Source organism: Bos javanicus, chromosome 5 (assembly GCF_032452875.1).
Source record: "Bos javanicus breed banteng chromosome 5, ARS-OSU_banteng_1.0, whole genome shotgun sequence".
NCBI classification, from domain to species: domain Eukaryota; kingdom Metazoa; phylum Chordata; class Mammalia; order Artiodactyla; family Bovidae; genus Bos; species Bos javanicus.
This window is the reverse complement of record NC_083872.1, coordinates 116,759,934-116,784,178: the sequence shown is the minus strand read 5'-3', so window position 1 is coordinate 116,784,178 and position 24,245 is coordinate 116,759,934. Positions and strand designations below refer to the sequence as shown.

Genomic DNA, 24,245 nt, shown 5'->3' with positions numbered 1-24,245 from the left:
AGAAGCCTGGTAGGCTGCAGTCCATGGGGTCGCACAGAGTCGGACACGACTGAAGCGACTTGGCGGCAGCAGCAGCCCTGCCCCAGGCAGCTCTCCCCCAGGGTCAAGACCAGCATGTCCCCTCCCCCGGGCCGTGGACCGCTAGGTAAGGCTGAGCATGGGCACCTCCGGCTGAACACTCAGCGTCCTGCCCCTGAAAGCTCCATCCTCAGCCCCCTGCTGGCCTGACAGCCCCATCATCTTGGCAGTAACCGTCTCTACCCCTCCCTCCACGCCGACCCCGGGTCTGCCTCTCCACTGACAGCTGTCAATTCCTCCCTCTGCCTCCTACTTACCCCAGCCTTGTCACTCACTCCCTTCCTCCAAAACCTGAAGTAGCTCCCTACTGCCCAGGATGGAGGTAGCTTCTTAGCGTGGAGTCTGAGTAGCGCCTGCCTCCCTCACCCCTGCCTCCCTCCATCCCTTCTGAGAGCCAAGCTCCAGCCATTGCCTCCTGCCTTTCCCTCCCCGAGCGGGCCAGTCCCCTTCCCTCCTCTGGGACTTTGTTCCCGCCACTTCTCACCCTGGGAGGCCCTCTGCCTCCGCTCTGCTTGCTCGCGTCTGATTACCCCACTGGCCAGGGAGCGCCTTTGTCCACCCGTCCCTGGCTCTTCCTTGTCCACAGCCAGGCCGAAGTCACGTCCAGGAGCTTCACCCTCCCAGGGTCGCTCAGCCCCTGTCCCAAGGCCCCCCTGCACTCTGCCTGCAGTGGCCGGGATTCCTCCCACCAGACTGGCTCCCGCCCGGGGCCTGGCGCCCTCCCCGGCCCTTGCTGACCTCTAAGGAAGGCCCAGCTCTCAACCAGGGGGGGCCTGGCTGCAGGCCAAGCCAGGCTGAGCCCTGGGCCATCAGAGTCCCACTGGGTGCTGCAGTGGCGGTCCGAGCTGGCACCCTGCTCCTGCCAGGGCTCAGCTGCTAGGAGTCACGAGCAGGAAGTGAGGCCAGCCCGTGTCAGAAGCACGCGGGTGCCCCGGGCACGGGATCGGAGCCTGGCTCTGGGTGGGCAGGCAGGCACTCGAGCGGTGCCAATTAATGACTGGCCTTGTGAGGGGGGATGGCCTGGGCGGGTGGGACAGGCCCCCTTCAGGCCCTGCCTGTGACCTTGGGCCATGCCCAGACCTTGAGAGCTGCAGGGAAACCCTTTAAAGGCACTGTTCAGCCTTGTCCAAGTTCTAGCTCCTTCTCCAGCTCCTGGTGCTGTTGCTTGTATGCTTCCCAGGACGGGGGGCTTACTACTTCAGGTGAAATTCGCGTTTCTTATGATGACCCTGCACCAGCTTTGACCTGGGGCCCTCTGGGTGCCAGTCTCTGTGTGCTGGGACTTTCCTTCGGGGAGGTGAGGCCCACCCTTGCCCACCCTCCACCCACGTGGTCTCCCCTCGTGCCTGGCAGCCTCCAGCCTTGGACCCTGAGCCCACTCAGGCTAATTTCCTCATCGAGAGAGCGAGGCTGGGCCACCCTGGCCCCTTCAACCCGTCTCTTCCATTACCTGGAAATGGGCTTGTGGGGGTGCGGGGTGGGGTAAGGATGGGGAGGAACGTGAGAGTCTCTGGAGTGAACCTCGTATTCCAGGGACACGTGTTAGCGACTCAGGGCCCCCAGGGCCCCTGACCAAGGCAGGGTGTTTCTGACAGGCGCCATGATGGAGCCAGGAGTCCTATTGAGGGCTTCCTTGATGGGGTGAGCGTTCATGGAGACCCAGTGACTATCAGAGTGACCCAGATCAGCACAAAGCTGAGAGCAGGGAAGGGGGCCCCGGGTGGAGGGAACACCAGGAGCCCAAAGCCCAGAGTCCAGAATGTGGGTGGTGTTTTTCCGGGAACTGCGGGAACATCAGAGCAAACCAGAAGATGGGGAGACCCGAGGCTGCCCAGGAAGGGTCAGGGCTGGAGGGTGCCTGTGGCGTGAGTGCTGTGAAGGCCAGGAAGGCCCAGATGGGTCTGAGCAGGAGAGGGTTCCCTGCCACCACTGCCCTGCCCCCGGCTGTACCTGGTGCCCCTGGAGACCCACTGGCACAGGACACGGGGGCTGTGGCTGCGTGCACTTGGCCCCTGCCCGCACCCTGAGCTGCCATGGAACACTGAGTCCCGCCCATCACATGCTGCTCGGACATGACCAGGCATAGGGCCACCCCTAATCCCGCCTCACGTGGGGCCCGTTTGCTCTCTGGGTGAGATCGGCATTGGGAGCAGGCCCTCTGCCTGCTGGCCGCCTGCTGTGGGGGCTCAGCAAAGGTCTCAGTTTCTGAACAGTCCGAGACCTCCCTCCACGCGTCCGAGGGGATGGTCTGGGGCTTCCCCGTGGGGCAGTGGCCGGGGCCTTGGAGGAAGAAGGGCAGCTCCGCAGCTCTGTGCCCGTGCTCGTGCCTGGACCCCTGACCAGGGCCTCAGAGCGCAGGCTCAGGGAGGTGCCACCTGAGTCCCCAGGAGGGACCAGGGCTCGAGGGCTGCCCTGTCCCCTTTGGGGACACAGGCCCCCACGGGCAGAGGAGCCACTTGAAATACGGCCCATGCAAACCGCGAGGTGCCATGAGTGTAGGATATGCGGCAGATTTCAGAGATGTCAAAAGAGAAAAGCAAGTAAAATGTCTCTTTCATGATCTTTACATGAAGATGTTCAAATGGTAATATTTAGGCTTCCCTGGTAGCTCAGTTGGTAAAGAATCCACCTGCAATGCAGGAGACCTGGGTTCTACTCCTGTGTCAGGAAGATCTGCTGGAGAAGGGACAGGCTACCCGCTCAAGTATTCCTGGGCTCCCCTGGTGGCTCAGCTGGTAAAGAATCTTCCTGCAATGCGGGAGACCTGGGAGATCTTTACATAAAGATGTTGAAATGGCAATATTTGGATATATGGGCTAAATAAAATATGTCACCAAATCTAAATTCACCTGCTGCTCTTCACTTGTCTTTATGTGGCTGCTAGAGAATTTTAAATGACCCCTGTGTCTCGTGTTTGGGACACTGTGGCACTGTTCTCAGAGGGGTCAGGAGTTGCCCTGTGTCACCCTGGTCGGGGCAGAGTGGACGTTTGAACCCAGATCTGAGTGTCTCCTCCCAGGACATGGTCCTCCAGCTCGGCCGCGGGCAGAGGGTCACCGCCGTCTGCCCCCTGGGGCAGCACGTGGGTGTGAGGGTGGCTCCCTTCAGCAGCCCCGGACGGCTCAGCCTGCCTGGGGCAGGACGCTGGTGGTGGTGTGACGGCCACCCGGTGCTGCTCTTGAAGCCTCGAACCCTGTGCGCCCCGGGTGAGCCGATGGGGCTGGGCTGGGAGGCCCAGCTGGGCCCCGGCCTTGAACCTGCACACCCTCTCAGGGAGGCGCATCTTTGTCCTGTCTGTCTGGTCACTCCCTACCCCTACGCCCATCCCAGGGGCCCAGCCCGAGGCAGCAGAACAGACCTTTTCAAGGCTCACGGCTTGGGGTCCAGGCTGCCAGGAGACCAGGGACACCCAGGGCCTCCAATGTCAGAATCAGGAAGACTTCCCTGAGGGCAGCGCTCCCACCGGTTCACTCCTGGTTCAGGACAGATAAGGCCTGTGGTCAGTCCGGGGGTCCTGGCTCTGCGCCCTACATCGGAAGGCCCCTAGCTCCAGGAGCAGCAGCTGCTGAGGTGAGCAGGCGCTGGACCGTCCAGCGGTGACCAGCTGGAGGCTTGGGCTGGCCGGTGGCTGATCCATCCATGTGGCCCCTCAAGGCCCGCCTGGCGCTCATCCAGGGTGGGAATTTTCCAGCCTCGGCTGGCAGAGCCCGGACAGACAGGACAGGCTGTGGGTGGAGAGAGGGCACTTCTGCAAATACAGACCAGATTGGCCCAGCTGCCCGGGTCCCACTGGGTGACCCTGGGCACAGCCTCACATTCTCTGGGCACCTGTCTGCCCACCAGCGCCAAGGCCGGGGTCCTGATTCCCCCAGGACTTGGGACGAAGTGTCCCCAGAATAGGGGCAGGAAGTTCCCTCGGTGCCCACCCTGCGGTCCTGCCCAAGGCCCCATGGACAAGGGGTCCAGGCCTCCGGGCTCCTGTCCACCATGCTGGACACAGGTCACAGCGTGGGCAGGCCTCCACCCTCGAGCTGCCAGGGCAAACCTGACCCAGATCTCAGCCTGTCTCCCCGTGGGCCCCTCCTGCCACCGCAGCGGGGGCGCCATCGCTCCAAGGCCGCTGCGGCCAGGCCCTCACACAAACGCCGCTCGCTCCTGGTTCCACTGTCCACACGGCACAGACAGAGCCCCTGGAAGCCTGAGCTGCCCGAGGTCACACACGGGCAAGAAATAGTCATCTGAACCCACGGTGCAGCCCTGTGCTCAGTGAGGATCCAGGTGCCTGGTTGGGGGAGGGGGCAGGGGGCAACTGCAGAACGTGGGGAGGGGGCTCTGGTCACGCCGAGTTCCCTCTCACAGGCATCCGCTGATTTTGCTGCAAGGCCTGTGCGGGGGAGCGTCTCTAGGGCAGGCTGCCCGGGGCTGACCCCCCTCAGGAGAGGGGCCGCCCGCCGGAAGCTGGGGTCCTTCCTGGGAGACACCGGGCCAGCCCTCCCAGAGCCCCGGGCAGGACGGGAGCCCCTGGAAGGCCAGCCCAAGCCTGGCTCAGCGGGAAGGCCGCTGCGGGCGCGAGGGCCCCGCTAGGTCAGAACAAAGGCCTCGGGCACGGGCGTGCCGGCGTGTTCGGACCTGGCAGGGCTGTTTCCAGCCCTGTGTTTATGACGACGGCGGGGAAGAGCTTAGCGCGGAGACACTGACTCAGCCAGGAACCAGCGGGGTGGGGGCCGGGTGGGGCCAGAGGGGGGCGCAGCGAGGGACAGAGGGATGGAGACGCAATGGGGGTGGGCAGGGACCGGCAGAGCCTCCCAGCAAGAGGGACCCGGAGAGGGCAACACACACGGGTCACAGGCGGGCCCGTGCCCACCCGCTCACCCACCCAGGCCCAGGTCCAGGCGGCTCTGAGATGGGCGGTAAAAGCCGCGACGTGCGCTGAGCACTTCCGGAACCCTCACTCCACTGCCTGGACCCCAAGAGGTGGTGCGGGGGGGATTCAGAAAGAGGCAACAGGGAGCAAGAGAGCCTCTCTGCCATCACCCAAGGGGTCCAGGCCAGGCCCCCTTTCCCAGAACCCTAGGTCGGGCTGGCAGGGGTCCTGGTAGGGCGGGGGCTCTGGGCTCCAGAGTCTTCGGGTGCACAAATGGGGCTCCAGGGCCTGGCAGCCTCAAGGTCCCTGTGGGCTTGCCTGCCCCCGCCTCCTGCCTCACCCCACGTGTGCTGGGACACACCGCAGGCAGGGGGCACCTGCCCAGGTCCCGTGACTGGGCCAAGGCTGGGGCCCAGGGGCCAGGCTGGGGCATAGCAGCGCCGGGGGCCACACGGGCACTGCGCCTACCCTGCTGGAGGACCCCAGGAGCTGCTGGTGCGGCCGGGGGTGTCTCCTGGCCTCCGTCCCTCCACCTACACCGTGGGTAGGGGAGGTATTCTCCCCGCCTTCCAAGCTCATGGGAGTCTGAGACTCAGATTGGGTGGGGGTCTCAGAGGGCCGGGGGAGCCCACCAGCTGGCAGCGTCCCACTGGCTGGGCCTGGAGGGCCCAGGAGCCCACCCTGGCCCACGTGCCTACCCTACTTCAGCCCTGGCAGCCTCACTTGGATCTCAAGTTCAAGTCTGGCAAAGGATCCTGTTAAGGAGGCTTGGAACCCACTGCACTGGGCCCCACCCCCGTGTTACGTGGGCAAACAGACTTGGGGGAGTGAAGGTCCGGGCCAGGGCCACCCAGGAGCCCCAGGGCCATCTGGACGGGGCTGTGGGTCTCTTGGGCAGGGGAGTGCTCGGCTGCCCCCTACTTGTGGCCAAGGCAGTGCCTTGGTTTTCCCCAGCCGGGACCTCTCCTCGCCCCTCGTGGTGACGGCCCTACCAGCTGCGCATTCCTTTCGGACGTGTCTTTCCCCAAACCTCCTCACCCAGTCCCCCAGCTGGTCCCACCGGCTCCACCCTCAGACTCTATCCCAAGCCTGGCTGCTCACCTCCTCCACCTGGCAGTCCAGCAGCGTTTCTTACCCAGACCCTTCCACAGCCTCCCCATGGGTCTCCCTGCTTCCACCACACCCCTGCCATCAGCAGAGCGTCCTTTCCAATGTCCGTCGCAGCAGCACCTTCCAGGGGCTTTTCATCTTCATAGAATAAAATGTAAAATCCTCCCTGTGGGCTCCCAGAGTCGACATGGTGTGGCTGTCTCTCCTGCATCAAACCACACGCCCCATCTCATTCTGTCCTCGGGGCCTCAGCATCGCCGTTCCCTCTGCCTGAACTCTGTTCCTTGCACCTTTGCACGACTCGCTTCTCTTGTGGCTCAGGACTTCCCTTCCGTATCCCTGTCTATTTATTATTTTGGCTGTGTGGGTCTTAGTCGTGACCCACGGGATCTTTATCTTCGTCGTGGCATGTAGGGTCTTTTTAGCTGTGGCACGTGGGACCTAGTTCCCTGACCAGGGATCGAACCTGGGCCCCCTGCATTGGGAGTGCAGGATCTTAGTCCCTGGACCTCTAGGGAAGTCCCTTCAGCCTCCTTCCTGAGAGGGGCCTGCACTGGCCACCCTCCACCCAAGTGCCTCCCTACAACCACCCTGTCGGCCGACCCCTCCGTGGTTCTGACTGAGGCTGTCTGCCTGCACGCCCTGGGAACCCCCTCCCAGCCCATTAGTCACCTGGGCTGTGATGCGCCAGTCTTGCCCTGCTGTCTGGCGGCCCTGGGCTTGGGGGTAGGTAGGGGCTCCAGTCCGTGGGGTCGGTGAGGAGGGCGGACTGTGCTTGGTGCTGGGGAGACATATGGATGGTAATGCAGGGACATGAAGGAAGGAGGGGTGAGATGGAATAGGGTGCCTGGGTCCCAGGTCTGGTCAGAGAGGCGGGAGACAGACCGTGTGGTTTCTCCGTTCTGGTGGGTGGAGAGTGGTCCGAGCATGGACCCTGGGGTCCGGGGTCAGATCCCAGCTCTGAGGTCAGCCTGCCTTCCGTGTGACCTCGGGCCGGTCCCCTGCCTCCTCTGAGCTAAGTACCCTCACTGTGAGGGGGACCCCATGAAGGTTTAAATCGACTAGGACGAGTTGTGTGCAATCCCCTGAAAACCTGCTGTAGGGCTTTTTGTTTGTTTTTGGTTGGGGGCAGTTTTTTTTTGCTGTATTTTTAAAAATATTTATTTTATTTGACTGCGTCGGTGCAGCACAGGGTCTTTGATCTTCCTTGCAGCATGAGGGATCACTTTTTGGTTGCCGCCTGTGGGATCAAGTTCCCTGACTAGGGATCGAACCTGGGCCCCCTGCATTGGGAGTGTGGCGTCTCAGCCACCAGACCACCGGGGAAGTCCCTGCTGTGTTTGTATAGCAGCTTTATTCAGATATAGCTCATATCAGTACAACCCATGCATTTGAAGTATACAACTCAGAGGGTTTAGTGTAGTCTTAGGCTGTGTGACCATCACCATAGTCAATCCAGAACATTTTCATCCAAAGAGCAACGCTGTACCCCGCAGCGGCCGCCCTTCAGTCCCCCTTGCCCCTGGCAACACTTGCTGCTTTCTGTCCCTGTGGACTCGCCTGCTCTGGGCCTCTCACATCAGTGGCATCGTCTGGCAGCTGTGAGCCCCACGTTCTCAGGGTTCATTCATGCAGTAGCCTGTGTCCATACTTTGTCCCTCTGTGTGTCTGCCGTGTTTTGTTGTGTTGAGGGACCGTGCTTTCTTCATCCGCTGATGGGTATCCGGGTTGTTTCCACCTTCTGGCTGTTGAGAATCATGCTGCCATGAGTATTCACACACAAGCTGTTGCGTGGACACACGTTCGTTTCTCTTGGGTACATATCTAGGGGAGGGGTTGCTTGGTTACAGAGTCACTCTGTATTTAACATTTTGAGGAACTGCCAAACCGTGTGCATACCCATTCCCACCAGCGGCGCGTGAGGGTTCTGGTTTCTCCACATCTTCATCAACACTTGTTAGTGTCTTTTTACTTTAGTCATTCTAGTGGGTGTGACAGAGGATGAGAGGGTTGGATGGCATCACTGATTCAATGGACATGAACGTGGGCAAACTCCAGGAGATGGTGAGGGACAGGGAAGCCTGGCGTGCTGCAGTCCACGGGGTCACAGAGTCGGACACGACTTGGCCGCTGAACAATGACAGCAAAGTGGATGTGACATGCTCGCGTCGTGGCTTTGATCTGCACGCCCTTGATGGCTAATGATGTCGAGCGTCTTTTTGTGGGCTTAATGGCCATTTTTATTCCTTCTTTGGAGAACTGTCCATTCAGATCCTTTGCCTGTTTTTAATTGGGTTGTTTGCCTTTTTATTACTGAATTGTAGAAAATACTGTGTTTTCTCAAAGCAGGGGAAGTGCAGGTTGGGAGAGAGGTGGGGTTTGACAGAGCCAAGCTGTTGGCCACAAGACGGACACACGTTTGCTCACGCTCATGGGAACTGCATTTGTGCACATGTGGGTCCAGGCATACACCCCGGACACACGTGTGAGAACACAGGCAGTGGTACACAGGATGCCCGAACCTGTGTGCACCACGGAGAGTCCGTGTGTGGTGTGTGACACACGTGTGGACATGAAGTGCAGGTCAGCCACCCTCTGTGTGCTGGGCCAGGCCTGCCCCTGGGACCACTCATGGGTCCTCTGACGTGGGGACTCAGCCATATCAGAGCAATTACCCTCATCTTTATTTTGCAAAGCGGAAACACTGAGATATTCAAAGGCCCCTTGATTGGTCCAAGGCCACCCAACTGGTCAGTTTTAGGGTCTAGACTTGAACTCGAGGGCTCTGACTCTGAGGCTGCTCTCTGGGACCTTTGACTTTGACCTCACCTCAGTCATTTCGGAATGTCAGGTCTGGGTTCGCCCACTTCCTGAGCCGCTGTGTGACTTTGGGCAGCATGCTGTCTCTGTCTGGGCCTCAGACTCCTTGTGGAGGAGCACCGGATGGCCCCGCAGGCCCTCCCAGCTCCCCTTCTCGGAGGGGACAAGCGCCTTGCTCGCCGTGCCTCCCCAGGCCCGCAGTTAATCAGGTCATCATGAGCTCAATTAGTGCTGGTGGTGGCTTTCTGAAGATACCGTGCCAGGCCCCTCTGTCCATGGGATTCTCCAGGCATGCATACTGGAGTGGGTGGCCATTTCCTCCTCCAGGGGATCTTCCCGACTCAGGGATCAAACCTGTGTCTCCTGCATTGCAGGCGGATTCTGTACCACTGAGCTACCTGGGAAGCCTGTCTCCTCTAGTAACTGCTCACAAAGCACTGCCTGGTCCCCAGCGTCCTCCTTGAGGTCTGGGTGAGGGGATGGAAGGGTTAGCGAGGCCCTTATGATCTGGGAAGACCCTTTTTCCCTGGACCTCAGGTCTGGCTGGCATGCAGTGGTGGGATGGGGGTGGGGGTGGGTCTTTGCTTGGAGGGGCGGGGTTAAGTCTGAGTAACCAATAGGAAAGAGAGAGCAGAGCTGGACGGCCCCTGAGTGGCCAGCGCCTCGGTTTACCTATGGGACAGTGGTCTCCGAGGGTCAGCTGTTTTGGATTCATCTAGAATATGTGTGGAGGGGACAGCTGGGCAGGCTGCCTGGGAGGAGGCTGCGGATAGCGCAGAGAGGCGCCCGGCCCGTCCTGGGGGCCCCGAGTTGTACCTGGTCGTCCGTGGCCCGCCCTGGCCCCCTCATTTGGTGACCGTGAGGGCAATGCCTATTTATGTTGTTTGCTCTTTGAGCTCTCCTGGGACCGTGGGGCAAAAGGGGCACAGGCTCCGAGAGCGTTTGTGGCTTGCCTGGGGCTGCGCAGCAGGTATGAGACTGCAAGTTCAGGGCTTTCCTGCCTGCTCCTCCCGCGTCTGCCCGAACCTCCCTCTGCTTCCCTGAAACCTCGGGCTGGGGGCCCTGCGTGGCTCACAGAGCCCATCTTGACTTCCTGAGTGCCAGACAGACAGCCGGACCTGCTGCTGGCTGTGTGGTCTGCGGGTGCAGATCCGTCTGGGGTGGGCTCCGGATCCCAAGCGGAGCCCCTGGGCTCCCGAGAGCAAAGAGTGCCCCCCCGGACAGCGGCTGGCCCCACACAGACTGTCCCCGCTGCCTCCGCCCAGCTCCCCACCCCCATCACCAGCTGCATCTGGAGCAGCCGCTGTGCTCACGTGTCTGTCACTGCTGCTGCCTGAGCAAATCACTTCCCAGCACTGAGGCTCAGTGTTCCCATCTGTGAGATGGATCTCATTCAGAGGAGTTATTCCGTGGGTGGTCGTGGAGACAGAAGAAGGGGATGATGCCTGTCGCGCGTCCAGCCCCCTCCCTGCTCACATGGGGGCTCAGGGAGTAACGCTGCGGGGTGGGGGCACACAGAGGAGTCAGACATGGATCCCGTCCACCACCCCTGCAGCCTGCGGGCACCTGGCAAGAGCCAGGGGCGGGCATTTCACCCCAAAGCAGGGCTTCGGGAAGCAGGGGTCCTCCTATCTGCGTTCAGAGCCTGGGTGAGCTGCAGGCACGTGGGCAGGCAGGCAGGGCTCCATGAAGAGGGAGCCATGTTCTCCATGCAGGCGGCAAGGAATCGGGCCTTGCCCTGTTTATCCCAGCAGAGTGGTGTGCATGGGGGCGCAGCTGCACCTGCCCACAGGCGACCAGCTGTTGGGCTTGGACAAGCAGGGCTTCAAGGAGTGGTGGGTGGGACAGGTGGGCAGGGCTGGAGGGCATCTCAGGGGCCCGGGAATCCCGGATGTTTGCTGGGACAAGGCCCACGGGTTTGAGGGGCTTCTCTCTAATCCAAGCCCTCCCCCTTCTCACCCTGGAGGACAGGCAGCCGCCCCGGTGTGATCTGGTGGGGGAGGGGCCCATGTCCTCCCTCCAGGCCAGGCACACTGTGAGTCGGCCCCCAGAGTCAGCATCCAGTTCTGTGAAATGGAGCGACAAAGCCGTTGCATTAAATGAGATGCGCCTGCAGAATGCAGCGGGGTTGGGGGGGGTGAGCAATCCCCTCCATCCCGAACCCCACGTGACTCCTCAGCTCCCCAAACCATGCCTCCCTCATGCTCACCTCCCGCTTGTCTCCATGGTGAGATGAGAGGGCTTGGCTCATTAAAACCAAATAAAAAAGGAATTAGCGGGAGTGGCAACCGGGTGAGTAACTGATGAGTAACTGGGTCTGAGCTGAGTACGGGACAGAAACCAGGCGGGAGCAGAAAAGATGGGAGGAGGGGTTCTGTGAAATGCCCTCCAAACACGCAGCCGTCCCTGGCCTGGGCACCTGCTGGCCTGCTTGGCGCTTTAGGGTGGGGGATGTGGGAGTCCCCCTTCTGGCTGCTGCTGGGGAGGAGGGCGTTTGGGGAAGAAGAGGATGGAGTGCGGGGGTCCAGGGCCTCCGAGGGCGCGCCCACATCCTGCTCGCACAGGCAGGGCTTGGTTGTGGGGCTTTTAACTCCGTGGGCCTGGCCTCCTGGTGGATTACACAACCAGAGGAGATTCCTCACCCCCTGCCCGGTGCCCAGCGTGTGGCACGCCCATTCCGAGGCTAGCTCTGCCTCCCCAGGGCTCCCAACCAGTGTTCACCTGCTGGTTAGCACTCCCCCACCCCCCACCCCACCGCCCACAGATGCAGAGGCAGAGGCAGAATCTCACCCCCTCCAAGGGGCTGTGCATCCTCTTCCCAGTCTCCTCCTGCCCAAGATGACTGAGGGCAAAGGGCCACGGAGCAGGTAGGATGACCTCCATGACCTATGCCCCAGGCCCTCCCTCTGCAAAGCTGGGCTTGGATTCCACTGCCCGGGTTCAAGTCCTGCTTCAGCCATTAACACCTCGTTTCACAGCTTCCTGATAGCTCAGTTGGTAAAGAATCTGTCTGCACTGCAGGAGACCCCGGTTCAATTCCCGGGTCAGGAAGATCCCCTGGAGAAGGGATAGGCTACCCACTCCAGTATTCTTGGGCTTCCCTTGTAGTTCAGCTGGTAAAGAATCCACTTGCAATGAGGGAAACCTGGGTTCCATCCCTGGGTTGGGAAGATCCCCTGGAGAAGGCAAGGGCTACCCATTCCAGTATTCTGGCCTGGAGGATTCCACGGACTGTATAGTCCATGGGGTCACAAAGAGTTGGACACTACTGAGTGACTTTCACTTCACTTCACTTCACTTCGCAGCTTCTGTGTACCTCGGTGTTCTCACCTATGATATGGGAATAAGGATAAAACCTGTCACATGATCATCGGGACAGGTCGATGAGGACACGTATGAAGGGTCAGGGAGTGCTGGTGCTGTGAGAGCCGGTGAGGAGGAGGGAAGCACAGCTCCGCTGATCTGCTTGCTAAATAGTTCCAGGAGTCCCCTCGCCCCGCAGCCAGCATGGGCTCTAAGATCTAAACCCCGCAGCTTCTCTCTCACCCTCACACCGGCAGAAAGTGCCACCTGCTTCACGGGACATCTCTGGCCACCCACACACTGGCTCCCTGGCACCTCGGCCACCTCTTTTTTCACGACTCTTGATCTCCTACTCCTGGCCCAGGAACACCAAACTGTTGCACACCTCTGCACCTGCTGTATGTGCACCAGGAGCGTGCACCCACCACACAACTATACGTACACACACTCACATACTTGGACACCATATACACAGTCACACACACCACACACACATTCACACATACACACATTCACACACACAAACCATGATGAGTTAACACATACTTCTTGTTAAGACTTACTTTAAGATGTCACCTCTTGCAGGAAGCCTTCCCTGACTACTCCACCCCACCCCCAACCCCCCACCGAGAGGCAGGTTGAGGAATCCTTGGAGGTTCCATGGTTCCTTGTGCCCTCCTTGCAGAGCTCCGTGGTCACCTTCTCTCCTGGACCCCGAAGTTCACTGCCACCTCCCCTGCCCATGCATGAGCTAGTCAGCAGGCTGCTGGGCTCGGGCGACACCAACACCAGCAAGAGCTCAGGCGCCCACTTCACACCGTGCTCTCCCTGTCCCTGTCTGTCTGGTGCTCCTGGCTAGTGGCCTGGATGGTGTGGGACCAGGGCTCCTCCGTGCTTCTCCAAGAGCCCTTCACTGGGCTGAGGCGGACTTCTGACTGAGCAGTGCCATCAAAGTGGTCCCCGGGCAGGAGGGGAAAGTGTAGGCAGGACGGGCCTGCCCGGAAAGAGGGGCGGATGAGCAGCAAGGCCCTGGGAAGGCGGTGCCCTCTGCAGCCCCTGGTCTTCCTAGGGAGGAAGGGATGTCGGATACCACCCTTCCCTCAGCTCTTCTCAGAGGATGGAAATTTCCAGGAAGCCATGGCCCACTCCGAGAGGCAGAGGCTGACCAAAGCCTCCTCCGCCCTGGGCCCCTGAGACCTTGGTCCTCATCCTGAATGGGAGAAACCCCGGGAGCAGGGACCCCAGATAAGTGAGCCCCCAGGGTGAGCCCCCAGAGTGTAGGTACTCGCTCAGGATGAGTACCCCCACCAAGGGTGAGCCTCCTAGGGGAGTGGGGACCCCCTCTGGATGAGCCCCCCTCAGCCAGTTGGTGGGTGAGGAGGCGGGCCCCAGAGCACATGGCCAGCACCCAGGACAAGGCCGGGCAGGCAGTCGGTGCTCAGTGGATGCTCGTGGAATGGACCTAACTTGACTCTCAAGCCTTTCTCAACCTGGGGGACCATGCCAGCCCCCAACAACAGGACCAGTAGGCAAGCACACGGGGCATGTTGGCACTCTTGGGTGGGCTTGTGCGAGGAGGGCTCCTGGGTTTCCAGGCCCCCCCTGAGTCCAACTGGGCCACGCCCTGCTGTGGCTGAGGGCACCACCATTGCCGCTCACCAGAGCTGGGCTTTGGTCCAGTCAACACCAATGAGCTCCAGACCCGTAGTGGCAGGTGCTGGGGACCACACAGTCTCAGTCGTGGCCCTCAGGGAGCCTCTCTGCTTGTGGGCAAGGTGAGGGGTGCCCGAGAGACTGGGGCTGGAATGGCTGGATGCACAGGCAGGGGACGGGGCATGGGAAATAAAGAATTCAAGTTGGGACTGCCCAACTAAGGGGCCTTTGACCCACGTGGAGCCAGGAAGTCCCAGTGGTTGGGCTCACCAGGTGAACAGTGTCAAGAGCAATGAGAGGGTCAGATCTGCCACTGAGGGTGGTCAGGCAGCCCGGGCTGTCTTCTGGCTGGTGGTCTGGAAAGGCTGCTTGGAGGAGGAGACATTGGAACTGGCGTTGAAAGGTTGTAAAAATTTGGGCATGAAAGGGAAGGAAATTCCACCCAAAAGACCAGGAAACCTCCAGGAGCATGTGACCAGCACCGGAATTTGAGTTGTTTGGGGTGGAAGATAGGGAGAGAGGGCTGGGGATCCAACCTGCACGGACTTCAGGCCTTCCCTTTCCAGCTCAGGCAGAGGAGAGGGAGGGAATGTGTATGTAGCACACGTGTGTGCGGAACTGCACTTTGCACCCGCCTGGAGGATGGCTGGGGAGTGCGGGTGGCAGGGGAAACCCGTGCCCCAGCCTGGGAGTTCAGTGGCCCCTGAAGCAGGCAGGGCTGATGGAGAAGGAAGATTCAGGCGGCCAGGGCCTGGTGAGGGGGTGACAGTGGGTGGTTAGAGAGAGAGATGGCAGCAAACGGGTTCGGGGTCCACTGCGAGCTCGGAGGATTCTGCCTGGCCCCTGGCCGGTGGGGGGGGCGCCCCTGAAGGGATCAGCACAGGTGGTCCGCTCCTGAAGAGCAGCGCTGGGAGGCTGGCAGAGGTGCAGACCCCAAACAGCCCCTCCCAGGACCCCCGACTGCGTTGTCTCCCAGGAGGAAACTAGGCCCCCGCCCAGGCTCCTGGGACAGAAAGAGAAGGGTCTTCCGTGTGGCGGCAGGGCCAGGGCACGCACCGAGTGCCCAGGGTGTACTGTCCTTACGACAGCCCTGCCAGGTGGGCTCCATCAGCCCGACGTGGCTGAGTCGGAAGCTCAGAGAGGGCCAGGGCTGAGCCCAGGGTCACACGGCTGGCCGGCAGCAGGATCAGGGCCCAGCGCCTGGCCCCGAGCCCACGCGGCCGGGACCTGCGGGGCTCACCGTCCGCACCCGTCCCCTCCCCGCAGGGAGCCGTGAGGCCGCCTTCACCTACGCCATCACCGCGGCCGGCGTGGCCCACGCCGTCACCGCCGCCTGCAGCCAGGGCAACCTCAGCAACTGCGGCTGCGACCGCGAGAAGCAGGGCTACTACAACCAGGCCGAGGGCTGGAAGTGGGGCGGCTGCTCCGCCGACGTGCGCTATGGCATTGACTTCTCCCGGCGCTTCGTGGACGCCCGCGAGATCAAGAAAAACGCCAGGCGCCTCATGAACCTGCACAACAACGAAGCGGGCAGGAAGGTAGGGCGGGCGCGGGGCGAGGCGCGGCTGCGGTGGGCGGGGCGACGCGGAACTGGGCCGGGCGCTGTGAGCGGGGCGGGGCGGCGGTGGGCGGGGCAGGAGCTGGAAGGGGAGGGGCGATGCAAGCAGGGGGAGGGGCTGGGAGGGCGGGGAGGGGCTGGGAGGGCTGGGCGGGGCAGGCCTGCTTCAGGTGTGACAACTGAGTTACCCAGTTATCCAGGGAGGGTCTGGACCTCTCTGAGATTTGGGCTTCTCTTCTAGCGAAGGGAGTTGGTGAACTGAGGCCTGAATGTGCTGGGTGGGTAGTGCTGAGCACAAGCCATCACTTGTCCATCCCAGAAGGTGGGCCTTTCTATTCCCATTGCAGAGATTTGAAAACTGAGGGTGGGACTAGAGAAGTGATGTGTCCGCAGACCCCAGCTGGTGGGCAGTGGTGTAAGACGGGGACCCTTTTTGCACATAGGGTAGGAGCCGGGCCTGGCAAGCGTTGTGCGGGAGCAGATCACAGTCTGTCCCTCCCCCGCTCCTATAGGAGTCATGCCAATACACCCAGAAAGGCTTCCTGGAGGAGGTGGCCTTTGATTCATTTTGAGAGGCTGGAGGAAGGGGTGGTGCCAGGAAGCAGGAGCAGCCTGAGGAAAGGCAGGAACTGAGTTGGAAGTTCTCGAGCAGCCAGCTTCATGTGTAGGGTGGGGTGCAGAGAGGTGCGTGATAATGGAAGACATTCAAGCCGGGACACAGTGGGGAAGAAGTCAGGGCGAGTCCAGCTCCGCCTTGGGGAGATGAGGGCCCCAGATACTGGGCTGGGAGGAGCGGCCGCCATGGCGGCAAGATGGCCCGAGATAGAGCAGCCAGCTGAGCGGAACGCCTCTGGGTCTGGTGCTCCAGCCCCAGGGGCTGCACCCAGGGCACCAGGGCCTGAGGGGCTCTGCAGGCCAGGGGCAGACTAGCCTTTCCAGGCAAAGAAGACTTGAAAATGCCCTCTGCCCCCAAGCCCTGAGCTGATCTCATTCACTCAACCAATGCTCCTGCCCAGTCTGTGTGCCAGGCATCATGCTGGGCACAGGGCACAGGTGGGGTGAGACATGCCTTGGCTGTGGGAGCTCCCCCAGCACCCAGTGGGTCCACATGCAGGGAGCCCAGGGGCCTGAGGGAGGGGTAGCAGTAGCTTTCTGAAGGCAGTAGTGTCCTAGGGAGACCTTGAAGGACATGCCAGAGCTGAGAAGAGCAGAAGCAGGGTGTGAGAGGTGAGGGCAGGGAAGGGGCCCGGGGGAAGAGGGGGCCACTGCAGAGGGTTCAGGCCTGTGGGAGCACCAGGGGTGGGTGAGACAGGGCTTGAGACATATGCAGGGGCCAGCCCAGAATGGGCCTTGAACGCCAGGCCCAGGCTCTGACTTCACCTTGTAGAAGTGGAGGTCGCCTTGCAGCCCGTGGTTGTTCCGTTATGGTCAGAGGAACAAATAGTGAAGAAGGAGTCTTCATTTCTGCACCTCCATGGAGCTCACAGACAGCATGAAGGCTGTGGGTTCTCCGTGTCTGTGTGTGTGTTAATCTCTTAGTTAGGTCTGACTCTTTGCAACCCCATGGACTGTAGCCCGCCAGGCTCCTCTGTCCATGGAATTCTCCAGGCAAGAATACTGGAGTGGGCTGCCATTTCCTTCTCCAGGGGATCACCCTGACCCAGGGATCGAACATGGGTCTCCGGCATTGCAGGCAGATTCTTTACCATCTGAGCCACGAGGGAAGCCCCAGGCTCCATTCTCTGGGAGCAGGCAATGGTGATCTGTGTCTGGAAGGGCAGAGGAAAGAGATTCACTTACATGGAGGACACCAGGAGGGCTCCCTGGAGGAGGAGGCACATCTGAAGTCTAAACTGAACCAATCCCCTTTGAGCCTCTGCAGTGGCTTAGGTCTTGAGCAGGGGCTTTCCCACACCCCTGGGAGAACAGTCTCACTGTCTCCATTTTATATTTGGGGACTTGGTGGCTGGCGGGGGAGAAGGGGTGGCAATTGCCAGGTGGTAAAAAGGCATAGGGGAAGTGGAGACTAGCAGGATTGGGCCTGAGGCAGACAGGAAGGCTGACAATAGGAGGCTGGTGATGGGCCTGGGGCTGTTCGGGGGTTGGGGGGAATTGGGATGGAGGAGAGTCAATATGCTGGGGGAGTTTGACTGGGGTGGAGCCGTGAAACCCGGAAGCCATGCTCTAAGGAGAAGCAGACTGGTGGAGGCAAGGTGGGGGGCAGATGAGCCGTGCGAGGGCCTGTCGGGGCCAGGACAGCCACGGCAAAGGCCTCTAACGTGGTTGGCAGCCAGGATTCTCCTGCTGACACTGTCCCCAGCTGTCCACGAGGCCCTGGCTGGCCCTGTCCCTCTCCCACGTCCATCTCCTCCCCCGCAGGTAGAAGGTACCTTGTGCCCCTCCCCCCTGCCCCCCCAGCAGCCCCGACCCCAAGGGGCCGTGCAGCCCATGTGTAGTCTGAGCTCTTGGAAAAGGCCGTGGTAGTGACCACACAGGGCCCCCTGGGGGCTTATCATGGCAGCTGAGACGGGTGAATATGGCTTCTGAGGTTTCCTGGAGAGCTGAGTCCAGACCTTCACGGGTCACTTCAGTGCTGGGCACCCCGGCCCACTCGTGGAGCAGCCAGGCCCGACCCCCAGCCCCCGGGCCTTGCACGGAGTTCAGCAAGTCAGGAGGAGAGGAGGCTGTTGCTGCTACACCGAAGTCCCACAGCGAAGTGGCTTCGAGCAAGAGGAATTTGTTCTTGCACAGAGCCAGAGGCCGAAAGTCAAGGTGTCCGTAGGCCCAAGCTCCCTCCCAAGGCTCCAGGGCAGGGTCCTTCCGGCCTCTTCCAGCTCCAGGGGCGCGGGCGCTCCTTGGCTTGTGGCCGCATCACCCAGTCTCGGCTTCTGCCTTCACACGGCCCTGCTCTGTGTCTGTGTTCCCTCCTCTTCTGTCTCTTACAAGGAAACAGGTCCCTGGACTCAGGCCCCCCCCAAACCAGAACCATCTCATCACGAGTCTTACCTTACTTACATCTGCAAACTTCCGATCTCCAAAGAAGGGCATATTCTGAGGGGCTGAGTAGACACATTTGGGAGGACACTCTTCAGCCCACCCCAGACTGGCACATGGCCCACTGAATCCCTCGTGGGCCAGGAGCAGACAAGCTGAGCGTGCAGACCTGCTCAACTCTGAGCTCCTCAGGGTTTTGGTCCACCAACCGGGGACTCCCCCTGACTGAGCACCCTCCCCAGAGTGTAGGCCAGCCCCTATTCTGGGAAGAACCCCTGTCTGCCCTTTTCTGGAGCTCCCTAGGGCAGGAGTGAGGCCCGGGGCTCAGCCAGCAGCTCCTCTGGGCAGAGTGGGTCGCTCTCCACTCTCCTAGGTGGTCTCCTGAGGCAGTGGGGGCTGGCGCCACCATCTCTCTCTCTCTTATCATGAGGGCACTGAAGCCGGAAACAGCACATTCTTGAATCCTGTGATCACTTCCCGGGAGAGTGAGCCCCGGGGACCCAGCCAAGCAAGGCTTCAGCCCTTTGCTCTGCACACAGCGGTCCGGTCAACTTCATCTGCGGACTGTCACTGGCCACAGAGGAGCTGACTGTGGAGGGAAGGGGTTCAGGGCGGGCGGCAGAGCGAGGCGGGGGGCAGCTGTTCAGTGGGCCAGCGTGGGCACGCCAGTGGACCACCCGGCCTGCACAGAGGCTGGCCTGGACACTGCCAGGTCTCCGGCCATCACCGCCCATCTGAGGAAGCACCTCCTGGGCCAGCAGCATGGGGTAGGGCCAGCTGCCCCCCAGGGTGGGGCTCTGAGAGGGCTATGCATCCGGTCAGCTCCTGTCCTGGGGCATCCATGGCAGGCAGCGTGACCAGGCCAAGGAAGCTTCCAAGCTCTGAAGGGCAGATTAGTAGAGTGAGGGGCTTTCGGGGAGAGGGAAGGTCCCCTGGAGGAGTGTCGGGAGCCGCATTAGGCATTACTGGCAATGTCCTGCCAAGCAGAGGAGGGCATGGGAACCCACTCTGGGATTCTTCCTGGAGAATCTCATGGACAGAGGAACCCGGCGGGCTACGGCCCATGGGGTCACAAAGAGTCAGACATGACTGAAGCAACTTAGCTTACAATGGTCCAAGCAAAGATGATCGTGGGGTGGGGTGGAAGGAGGGGGAGGAGAGGTCGGACTGGGGTGGACAAGAGTGAGGAGAGGGGTGGGAGGCAGACGAGAGGCCTAGATACATTTTTTCTGAAGAGGTCGCACCTTCACCCAGACCCCCAGACCAGACTTCTGGCCAGTGCCTTTGACCCAAACGCCCCACGGCAGTCATCAAGCGCTGCCATTCCAGTTCTGAATATTCCCCTGGGCCCCCTCTCCCTCCTCCGAACACGGGGTCCCTCCCCACCTCGGCCAGGACATCATCTGCCGGGACATCATCCTCCAGGACATCATCCGCACAGGAGAGGAGACTCTCGCCCCCTAAACTTCAGGCCGCTAGCCGCGCGTTGTGCTCCTTTGGGTCGAATCTTCCCTTTGTGGTGATGGTGGCGGCTCTCCAGACCTTCTCGCGATGCACCCCTCCTGGAGTGCCGCTCCTCTGTCTGAGGAGCTTCTGCTCCTCCGTCAACGCCTAGCACAGGCACCACCTCCCCCAGGAAGCCCCACGCCAGCACCCCCCCCTCACAGGCCCCTGCGCTTTGCTGCTTTGTCTCAGTTTCCTGGGCGTCCCGGGCTTCCTCGCCTTGGTCCAGGGCCCCGTGCGATCAGGGCAGGCAGGAAAGGGATTGGGCAGTCCCCAATACCGTGGGATGTTTCTCTCTCTGTTTCTTTCATTTGTTCATTCATTCATTTATTCACTGAGGGTCAGGGCTGGGGTTCTGGACCAGGAGGCAGAGGGTGGCCAAGACCACGCAGGGCTAGGCTGTCGCAATGAGGCCAGCGGGAACTAAGACAGCTGACAAATGGCCCTTGTGCAGCCGTGGGGCGGCAGCTAATGATTCCCCATCTTTAATCAGGCCCGGCTGGCAGGGCCTTTTCGATCTGAGTAAATGAGTGCCCGGGGTCAGGGCTGGCTCTGGGAATCAGTCTTCCGGGGCCAAGGAGGGAGGCCCAAGGAAAACACACGGCTGCACCCATCACGGGCCCTCGGGGAGCTGGGGAGAAAGAACAACACTGGTCGGAGGGCGGCTTCCCAGCAGACGGCACGCCTGGGCCTCACTGATCCATGCGCTCACCCGCCGCCTGCCCCCACTCCGTCCTTCAGCAAAGGTGTACAGAGCTCCATGTGCGTGCCAGGCTTCCATTGAACAGCCACTTATTAAGTGCTGACTGCATGCCAAAGCCTACACCAGGCACAAGGGTGGGGAGCAGGACAGACCAGAGGGGGGGTCCACATTTACTGAGCACCTGCTCTTGCTGGACCTGCTACCCCACCTGGAGGGTGCATGCACCAGCTTCTTCACCTGCTACAGTGAGTCCCACGCCTGCCCCATCCACTCAGCCTGTTTCCTCATCAGTGCATTGACTTGCAGCTCCCTGAAGGGTTGTGAGAATCTCGAGGAACACATTTGATGAGCACATGCCTTGCTCTGCCGAGTTCTGAATATTCTCTTGGGGACCCTCATAGGGTCTCATGCAATTAGGGACCTTGTGGTCAGTAGCCCCGTTTCATGGATGAGGAGACTGAGGCTCAGAGAGGAGGAAACACTGATGTGTGGTCACACGGTGGGAAGTGGGTAGCCAGATCTGGGTCAGATGGAGGCGAGGTGGCAGGCCCCCCACCACCTGCCTCCCCTCCGCCACTCCTCCCCAGCCCATACTGAGCCTGCCCTGTGGCCCGCAGGTCCTGGAGGAGCGCATGAAGCTGGAGTGCAAGTGCCACGGCGTGTCCGGCTCCTGCACCACCAGGACGTGCTGGACCACGCTGCCCAAGTTCCGCGAGGTGGGCCACCTGCTGAAGGAGAAGTACAACGTGGCCGTGCAGGTGGAGGTGGTGCGCGCCAGCCGCCTGCGCCAGCCCACCTTCCTGCGCATCAAGCAGCTGCGCAGCTACCAGAAGCCCATGGAGACGGACCTGGTGTACATCGAGAAGTCCCCCAACTACTGCGAGGAGGACGCGGCCACGGGCAGCGTGGGCACGCAGGGCCGCCTGTGTAACCGCACGTCGCCCGGCGCAGACGGCTGCGACACCATGTGCTGCGGCCGGGGCTACAACACCCACCAGTACACCAAGGTCTGGCAGTGCAACTGCAAGTTCCACTGGTGCTGCTTCGTCAAGTGCAACACGTGCAGCGAGCGCACCGAGGTCTTCACCTGCAAGTGAGCGGCCCCGCCCACTCCGCCCGCGGCCCCGCCCGCCCCGCCCGCGGCCCCGCCCACTCCGCCGCGGCCCCGCCCCGCCCCCTTGGCATCTCTGCCCCAGCCTGCCTGACCGCGCGGGCCAGAGGGGTGTGCAGGAGGTGGGCGCTCCAGGCGCAAGAGCGCTCCCACGGGCCGGTCACCTTTTCCTGGCCCACCAGCGGTTCTCTCCTGCCACGCCAGTCCCCTCTTGTGGCAGAACAGTGCCCATCAGCTGGTCCAGAGGGCAAGGCCGATGGCGTGAGTGTCCCCAGCGGCGCACAGTGCATTTCTTCTCTCTGGGACAGTGAACCTCAAGGACACACATGCTCGGAAAGCAAGGCGACAAGCCTCCGAGCGTCCTTCTCTCCCAGCCTGGTGGTACAGGACGCAGAAAGACTTCGTCCCAGGCCTCAGCAGTCACTGAGTCACTGCGGCAGTCTGGGCAGATGTCGACAAAAATTATTTATGTTTTCTTAGTATCCGAAGAGGATTTTAGCACTAAGGCATAGCCGGTCCTAACTCTGTACTCTGTTAGTGTGTCCCCTTGCCCCCCTCTGCTCCCTCCTCTGGCCCCTGGGTACCCGCGGGAGTATCCCTGTGCATGGCCCTGTCCAGGGGGGAGGTGGCCAGTGCACGTGGTCTCCACGTGAGCTGGGCGGGGGGCACGGCCGAGAGCCTGTGAGGAGAGCCACGGACAGGGATCTCTGGCCCCTTCCTCCCTTCTTTTGAAAATCATATCTAGCAAATCAGATTGTCACCCACGTCAGGTTCCAGGAGCGCTACGTCCCTGAGTGTGTTGCTCTTCCAGCCCCCCACCAGCCTGACACCCCCTGGTTTACAGAAACCCCTCCCACCCTGGAATCAGCTGGACCCCCAGGACAGCACCATGCCGGGGCAGGCTGGTGGGACAGGGGGACAGTTCAGGGGTATTTGCCTTATTTGACAGATGGGGACCCTGAGGCCCGGAGCAGCTCAAGCACCAGCAGGGGACCCGCAAGGCTGCGAGTGGAGGCTCTCCCCTGGGCTCAGGCTGCCTGACGATCATCCCAGGGCTCCTGACCTTGAAGGACGTGCTCTGGGGACACCCAGGGTGACAGGCAGTCCCCATGCCTTGAAAACTCTGGCTGTGCCCTTCCTCCCCCTGCCAGCTTCAATGGGGTCCACGCCCCTTGCCTCGAGGTGCCTTTGAGGGTTTCTCTGGTGGACTCCTTGCCCAGTGCAGGTCCTTTCATCCTGACCCTGATGCTGAGAAAGCTCGGATCCAGGGCACTGCTCTGCCAGGGTCCCACAGCTGCGCCAGCAGATGGCTGCCCTCCAGTCATCTGTGGTCCCCACCCCACGCAGACCTTTCCATGAGGTTAAGTTACCCTGAAACCGGGGAGACAGGAATGGAAAGGGGTCCTGCTTGACTCTAAGCTGTGGGCTGGGTGGGGAGAGACTCAGTGCTGGACATGCCCTCTGCCAGTACTCCTGCCCACCTTGGGGAGACCGAGGCACGAGGTGTCCAGGGCCAGAAAGGACGGTGTGCACCACCATCCATGCGCTCGTCCCTGTTCTGAGCTTAAGGCGTTTTCTCTCAGAATCCCATGGAGACAATCTTCAGGCCACTAACCAGACAAGTGGGCTGGACACTAGCCTGGGGTGAGTGACCTTGGGCCCTGGCCCTGGTGTCTACCCTGCCTGCCCGCACGATGCCAGGACATGCCACCAACAGCTGCTGTCCTGGGAGCTCCCAGGCCACTGTGAATGCCCCCAAGCCCCCTTCCCACCACCCCACCCCAGGTCCCAGGATACCCCGCTGAGTCCACAGGCCTAGCATCCTCTGCCAAGAAACCTGGTTAACTTATATTGTTATATAGCGTCGAAATGTCTATAGTGTCTTTTAAATTATTGTGACCTACACTGGGTACTGGGGGGCAGGGGGATGGCCGCGCTGTCCCCGAGCTAGGCTCCTCCTTCTGCTTGAAACCGGCCCTTGGACCTTGGGGCCCCTGATGCCACCAAGTCACGTGCACTGTCCCTCGGCTACTCAGTGGCCGCCACCGAGACCCCGCCCTCCCCTAATACGATGTCACCCTTCCCTTGGGTGGGGGCGGGGCTGTCGTGTGGCCCAGGCAGGGACGCTGGTGGCCAAGGCGCTGTGTGTCCTTGTGGTGGCCACCCCCCCACCCCTTCAGGAGAGCTGGCGGGTTTCTGATGGGCTGTGTCTGGGCTCCCCAGGAGGGGAGCGCTCGGCTCCAATAAAGCTGGAATCAGAGAAGCAAGTGTGTGAAGTCTCTGCAGCCCTTGCCGCGGGAGTAGGAGAGGGACTCACGAGCAGTCCCCTGAGGACAAGTCCTCCCACCCTTTGGACCCCATGTGCGGGCAGAGCTGGCGCTGTGCTGATGGCTCTTCCCCCACACCGTCCTCCACACCTTGCTGCGGGGGCTTGGTTCTCCCCAAGAACTGTGGGCCTGTCCCCACCAAGCAAGGGCCACAGCTGGGGGTCTGCACACAGACTCTGAGGCCTCCCCAGACAGCCTGGGTCAGGCCACAGGGGCAGGAG

The 24,245-nt window shown here is 61.4% G+C and overlaps 1 protein-coding gene across 2 annotated transcripts in view; it reads left to right on the top strand.

The window, feature by feature from the left end:
• The window catches only part of WNT7B (Wnt family member 7B), a 54,475-nt gene extending 30,515 nt beyond the window's left edge, over positions 1-23,960 (top strand). For both annotated transcript variants that reach the window (XM_061418853.1, XM_061418855.1), the window contains exons 3-4: positions 15,095-15,366; positions 21,204-23,960. In XM_061418853.1, the coding sequence (XP_061274837.1) occupies positions 15,095-15,366; positions 21,204-21,683 (752 nt within the window). In that variant the 3' untranslated portion in view covers positions 21,684-23,960. The remainder of the gene's footprint in view (positions 1-15,094; positions 15,367-21,203) is intronic.
• The last annotated feature ends 285 nt before the right edge of the window (positions 23,961-24,245 follow it).